This window comes from Mauremys mutica, chromosome 2, assembly GCF_020497125.1.
Source record: "Mauremys mutica isolate MM-2020 ecotype Southern chromosome 2, ASM2049712v1, whole genome shotgun sequence".
Taxonomy (NCBI): Eukaryota; Metazoa; Chordata; order Testudines; family Geoemydidae; genus Mauremys; species Mauremys mutica.
In genome coordinates this window covers 219,355,556-219,361,950 of record NC_059073.1, presented here as the reverse complement: position 1 = coordinate 219,361,950, position 6,395 = coordinate 219,355,556, and the positions used below count along the sequence as shown (strand labels likewise).

The window sequence follows — 6,395 nt, the reverse complement described above, 5'->3', positions numbered from 1 at the left end:
TGAACCCAGTTATTTGTGCACTTTGTGAAAAAGTACTTCCTCTTATTTGTATTTAACCCTCTACCAAATAATTTAATTGGGTGACCCCGTTTTTTTGTATTCTGGGAAAAGGTAAATAACATTTCTGTATTCACTTTGTCCACACCATTCACGATTTTACAGACCTCTATCACATCCCCCTTAGTAGTCTCTTATCTTAGTAGCCAACTATATTAATACTTTGAAAACAGGGCAAAACACCTGTTTTAACATAACAACCAAAGGAGCCTTGATCTTGGGGCAGCTTCTCTCCACTGGGGCAACTTTTCACCCTGGTTGAAAAAGGGAGCCCCCCATCCAGCTCTCCTTGGCCAACAGATGGCCAGAGACCTTGATTGCTTGCCTGGTGTGTGGGGCGGCGGGGGCGGGGGAACTGAGGGAGGAGCCTCTTGACCCCCCAGCTCCAAGAACGAACATGCCCCCTGCTGTGGAAAAGGATGCACATGAGACCATGCTGGATCTTGCCCGGCTTGCAAGCAGAGCGCGCTTTAGGAAGCCGGAGCAGATGCTAACCCCGGAGGGCAAGAGTCAGCTTTGCACCCGCACCGGGGCCCGGACTACAGCTCCCAGCAAGCCGCGGGAGCGGCAGCCTGTGAGCGCCTAAGGGCGGGCGGGCGGCGTGCGCTGGCTTTCTCTCCGGTGCACGGCCGGGAGGCGCTCGCCGCCGCTTGCCCTGCCGAGACCCGGTGCCGAGCGGCGAGGCGGGGCGGCTGGGGGTGCAGCGCCCGCCATGGCTCTGGTCTCGGCGCCGCTCAGGGTCTGCATCGTGGGCTCGGGGAACTGGTGAGTGCGGCTGCCCGCAGAGCAGCGCGGGAGGAGCCGCCGCCCCGCGCCTCCTCCCCGGCGGTGCCTCTCGTGGGGGCAGAGAAACCCGGGCCAACGCGTGGAGAGGGCGTCGGCCGGAGCCGCCCTGCGCGCTGCCAGGGGCGGGGGAAGCATCCCTGCCCGCTGGGGCTGGGTTGTATGGCTGGGTGTACAGCGTCCCCCGTGTGGGGATGGAGGGTTTCCCCGCCTCAGGAAACCCTGTGGCAAGGCCACCGGGCCTGATTCTCCCCTGCTTGCAGGCAGTGAAGCGTTGGTCCCGGACTAGAGTGGGTTTGGAGTGGTACCGGTCTGAAAGTGGGGGCACTGTCTGCAGCAAGGTGCAGGCCAGGCGAGAATCAGACCCCTTGTCTCTTACTTGTCTGTAAGGCGCTTGCTGTGCTGTAGAAGTAATAAACACTAGGTAGTTCGGTGAGAGAGACACCACAACTCTGTCCCCTTCCAGCCCTGACAGAACTTTAGGGGATCAGAACCACCCAGAGGGGTTCATTTTTGCAAAATCTGGCCAAAGTTGTTCTGCTCATCTCTAGTTTCAGTTAAACCTACTTTGTGTATTGCTTCTGGGAATTTTTTCAAATCACGTCAATTTGTGAAAATCCGGGATGCGATGTTTGGTTTTGTAGAGTCCGTTTGTTTTACGATATGTGTGTTTAAGTTTAATTAGGATGCGTTTTACGTCTGTTAACTTTCAAGAGGAAGAATGTGGCAGTGTTGTTCTAACCATACAGGAAGAGCAAACTTTGGCTACACTGAGCCTGATTCCCCTACTCCATTGCTCTAGTTCTGCATCAGATGCTCCACTGAAAGTCAAGGGTGTAAGAAATTAGAGAATCAGGCACACTGCTTTGTCCCCCTGTGTAGGTTAAACTTTTCTATACAGAAGTTATAACAGGATATTTTTAACCTGGCATCTGTTGTGTGCCCACTTCTGTCAGCTCTGATATCAGCTGGCAAAGACGTTAAAGATTCTGCACATTTTCAGGTGATTGTGTTGCCTGAAAGATTTTAACTTGGAAGAACTCAGCCCCCGAAATGATGAAATATAAATTTATTTTATATGGTGTCGTTCATACAAATTGTTTGCCAATGCATTTATCTTTCAGATGAATTACAGGACATTGGGCAATATACTGTATCAGTAATCGCTTAATATCAAGAAGGGGAGTTGAGGTCAGATGGACTTCAATTTCCTACATGTTGTGGAGCATAAAAGGCTTAATAAAATGTGGCTTTATTGCCAAAACTGCCACTTGCTTGTCACTTTGGACAAGCGACTAATGTCCCAATTTTGTTTCCATTAAAGGTAATGGGAGTTTTGCCATTAATTTCAATAGAAGCCGTACCATGCCCTTGACCTTTCTGTGCCTCGGTTTCCCACTTTGTCTTTTTTCCCATTTTACTTCCCATCTGTGTAAAGAACATAGAACCTCAGTTGAAAAATGTGAAGTACAGAGTATTATTATTTACAATTATATAAATGTATCTTCACAGCTTGTCACTTTAATGAATTTTAAAAACAGTATGCTGCCAGGGATGACTTATGAATAGCATCGGTTAAACATTTTTTTAAAATTATGTCTAACTTTAGAGAACTCCAGTGTTTCTCCATGAATAGTAACATTCAGCTAGATAGAAAGGGACAGGACACTTATAATTTGTGAAACAAAATCAGAACATTAGAGTCCCTGGTCAAAGTAACCTTAACAATCCCACTGTTAAAATGCTGCTGCTATTCACTTTATGTAACTGCCTTTTAATGTGGCTATTGTTTTGCAAAGTTCTGGAAGTTGCACAGTGCAAGGTCACATGGAGTTTTGTTTTTGTTTTTTGAGGGAGGGATGGTTAACCAACTCGGATCATAACCTGATGCTTGCCTTATACTAACTTGTAAAATGAACTTTGTTCTATAAAATGCTGCATAACTTTTGCTTTTGCTTATTTATTTCCTTTCAATTTGTCAGTCTCATACATGAAGCAAATAGGAATCCTAGCTAATTAAGTTAACTGTGGTTACATATGGTGTATACTGAAACTAGCATGCATCAAAGTGTGAGAAGCTTCATTGAGATTATATACAAGCTACAACTGTGTGGGTGTAGCTTTAATTATTTTTTTGTTGTGATTACTAATTGGATCAGCTCAGTATACAAGAATTGCCTGTGTGTATGCTGACAGATATTTGGAGGGCAAAATAATCATATCTGCTAAATTGTGAGAAGAAGAGATTGTGCTTTCGGTGGCAGTAACTGTCATTATCTTTTGGGCCAAATTTATTGAGATAACAGTTTGCCACACGTCTCTTAAAGGGAAAATAATTGTCTATGAAGGGGTGGAAGAAAGAAAAATGAATGAAAAAGATTTTAATCTAGGAAATATTTTGATAAGCAACTATTTTCTAGCCCCTTATTAAATCACAAGTATTTCTATAATCCAGACTATTCTTCTGCACCCACCCCTCCCCGCCCCAGAATCAAGAAGTGAGAGATCTTGACTAAGGCCCTGATTCAGGAAAGCATCTCAGTTAAGTGCAGCACTTAATCACATGCTTAAAATTAAGTATATGCATAAGTGCTGTCATGAATTGGGGCCTATTACTCTGATTCTGCAAATGCTTATGAGCAATGAACAATGGAAATACTCAGATATATAAATTTTGCTGAATCAGGGTCCTAGTCAGGATCTTTCACAGCTTGGATCTTGTTTTGTTTTTATATACATTTTTAAAACATCTAGATTAAAGGAATACTAGTGCTACAAGAAGCAGTTTGTTTATGTGAGTACTCTGTTGAACTCAAGACTATTTGCAGGAATGGAGCTGAATTCATTTGATTGTGCAAACTTGACATGCATGATGACACAAAATACAACATTCAAGAATTTTAGTAACTTTGCATAGGAGAAAGAAGTGCTCCAAAAAAGTCTCATACTGCGGCACCTCTCATGGATTTCTGCCACGTGTCAAATTACCGGTAACATAGGGCTCTTTAGATGATTAACAAACTGAACCATCTGTATCCTACCTCACCTACTTCTTTCTGACAGTTTCCACACTTTTCTTCTACTACACTATCACTCAAACGAAGTTAACACTGCGTCGCCTGGTGAGTTACCTTGATAGTTCCCAATGGGCCTCTTTGGGTATGTCTACACAGCACTGCAATTAAAAACCCATAGCTGGCCTGTGCCAACTGACTTGGTTTAATGGGGCTCAGACACGGGGGCTGTTTAACTGCAGTGTAGATGTTCTGGCTTGAGCTGCAGCCTGAACTCCGGGACCCTCCCACTGAAAAGAATCCTAGAGCCCTGCATTAAACAGGTCTTTATTCCTGGCCAGAACTTCGCACTTGCACCAAGGAGGAATATTGCCCTTTGAAATTGAGTTACCTTATTTAATGATCTGAGTGCTGTTAGCTTTCACTTGGAAAGTGTTCCTGTTGTGATTGAGAAGAATGTACTGGGTTTTCCTGTGCGATTGAACTACTGTAAGCGCAAAATATTACAGCCTGACCCATGATGCCAGGAGTATTGTACTAGAAACAAATCAGTAAGCATACCAATTCTTTTGCTTGGTAATGTCATGAATGCACTCTAAGTCAACCCAAGGTGAGGAATGCACTTCAGATTCCATTTTATCAGTTGTAGGAAGTCTGAGTGTGCTGATTTGTGTGTTGGTTAAAACAGGGGTGGGGAGTTGCTATCTCACTCTATTTATGGCATTTAGATTCCTGGTGTCATTCTTGTGACTTTGCCCAACTTACTTCTAGTTTAGTTCTTGTAACATTACAATGAAATAGGAAGCAGAGAAGCCGCATTATAGGTCCTCCTGAACACAGGAAATCAATGATCGTGTGGTGTGTCCGGGATGGAAGCTCACGAAAGCGCATGCTAAAATAAATTTGTTAGTCTTTAAGGTGCCACAAGTACTCCTGTTCTTTTCATCTTATTCTTATTACAGTCGAAGGAAAAGAGAAAGTTCAGACCATCTAACTGTTAAACAATAATGGAATTTGTGGTGTGAGCAGTACATGCTGCACGTATGCAAAGTAGAGCTGTCGATTAATCACAGTTAATTTTTTTTAGTTAATCGCATAAGTTAATTATGATTAAAAAAATTAATTGTGATTAATCACACTTTTAATCGCACTGTTAAACAATAGAATACCAATAGAAATTTATTAAATATATTTGGATGATTTTCTACATTTTAAAATATATTGATTTCAATTACAACACAGAATACAAAGTGTACAGTGCTCACTTTATATTACTTCTTGTTCAGCCAGTTGCTCAGAAAAACAAGTTTGTTTACATTTACGGGAGATAATGCTGCCTGCTTATTATTTACAATGTCATCTGAAAGTGAGAACAAGTATTTGCATGTCACTTTTGTAGCTGGCATTGCAAGGTATTTACGTGCCAGATATGCTAAGCCTTTGTATATCCCTTCATGCTTCGGCCACCATTCCAGAGGACATGCTTCCATGCTGATGATGCTCATTGAAAAAAAGTGCTAACTAAATTTGTGACTGAACGCCTTGGGGGAGAATTGCATGTCTCCTGCTCTGTTTTATCTGCATTCTGCTGTATATTTCATGTTATAGTAGTCTTGGATGATGACTCCGCACATGTTGTTCAACTTAAGAACACTTTCACTGCAGATTTGACAAAACACAAAAAAGGTATCAATGTGAGATTTCTAAAGATAGCTACAGCACTTGACCCAAGGTTTAAGAATCTGAAGTGCCTTCCAAAATCTGAGAGGTATGAGGTGTGGAGCATGCTTTCAGAAGAGTTAAAAGACCAACACTCGGATGTGGAAACTTCAGAATCCGGACCACCAAAAAAGAAAATCAACCTTCTGCTGGTGGCATCTGACAGATAATGAAAATGAACGTGCGTTGGTCCACACTGCTTTGGATCGTTATCAAACAGAACCCATCATCGGCATGGACACATGTCCTGTGGAATGGTGGTTGAAGCATGAAGGGACATATGAATCTTTAGTGCATCTGGCACGTAAATATCTTGTAATATCTGCTACAACAGTGCCATGTGAATGCCTGTTCTTACTTTCAGGTGACATTGTAAACACGAAGCAGGCAGCATTATCTCCTGCAAATGTAAACAAATTTGTTTGAGCGATTGCCTGAACAAGAAGTAAGACTGAGTGGATGTGTAGGCGCTAAAGTTTTACATTTTTATTTTTGAGTGCAGTTATTTTTTGTACATAATTCTACATTTGTAAGTTAAACTTTCATGATAAAGATATTGCACTACAGTACTTGTATTAGGTGAATTAAAAATACTATTTTTTTTGTTTTACAGTGCAGATATTTGTAATCAAATAATATAAAGTGAGCACTGTACACTTTGTATTCTGTGTTGTAATAGAAATCAATATATTTGAAAATGTAGAAAATATCCAAAAATATTTAAATGGTATTCTATTATTGTTTAACTGTATGATTAATCATGCGATTAATCATGTTTAATTTTTTTAATCACTTGACAGCCCTAATGCAAAGACTTTAGGC

General features: G+C 41.9%; 1 protein-coding gene across 2 annotated transcripts in view; it reads left to right on the top strand.

Annotated features, from left to right (window-relative positions):
• The first annotated feature begins 624 nt into the window (after positions 1-624).
• Positions 625-6,395, top strand: part of GPD1L (glycerol-3-phosphate dehydrogenase 1 like) — a 31,700-nt gene continuing 25,929 nt past the window's right edge. The window contains exon 1 of one of the 2 annotated variants that reach the window (XM_045006773.1): positions 625-822. In XM_045006773.1, the coding sequence (XP_044862708.1) occupies positions 770-822 (53 nt within the window). In that variant the 5' untranslated portion in view covers positions 625-769. The remainder of the gene's footprint in view (positions 823-6,395) is intronic. The other variant, XM_045006771.1, reaches the window with a different exon arrangement.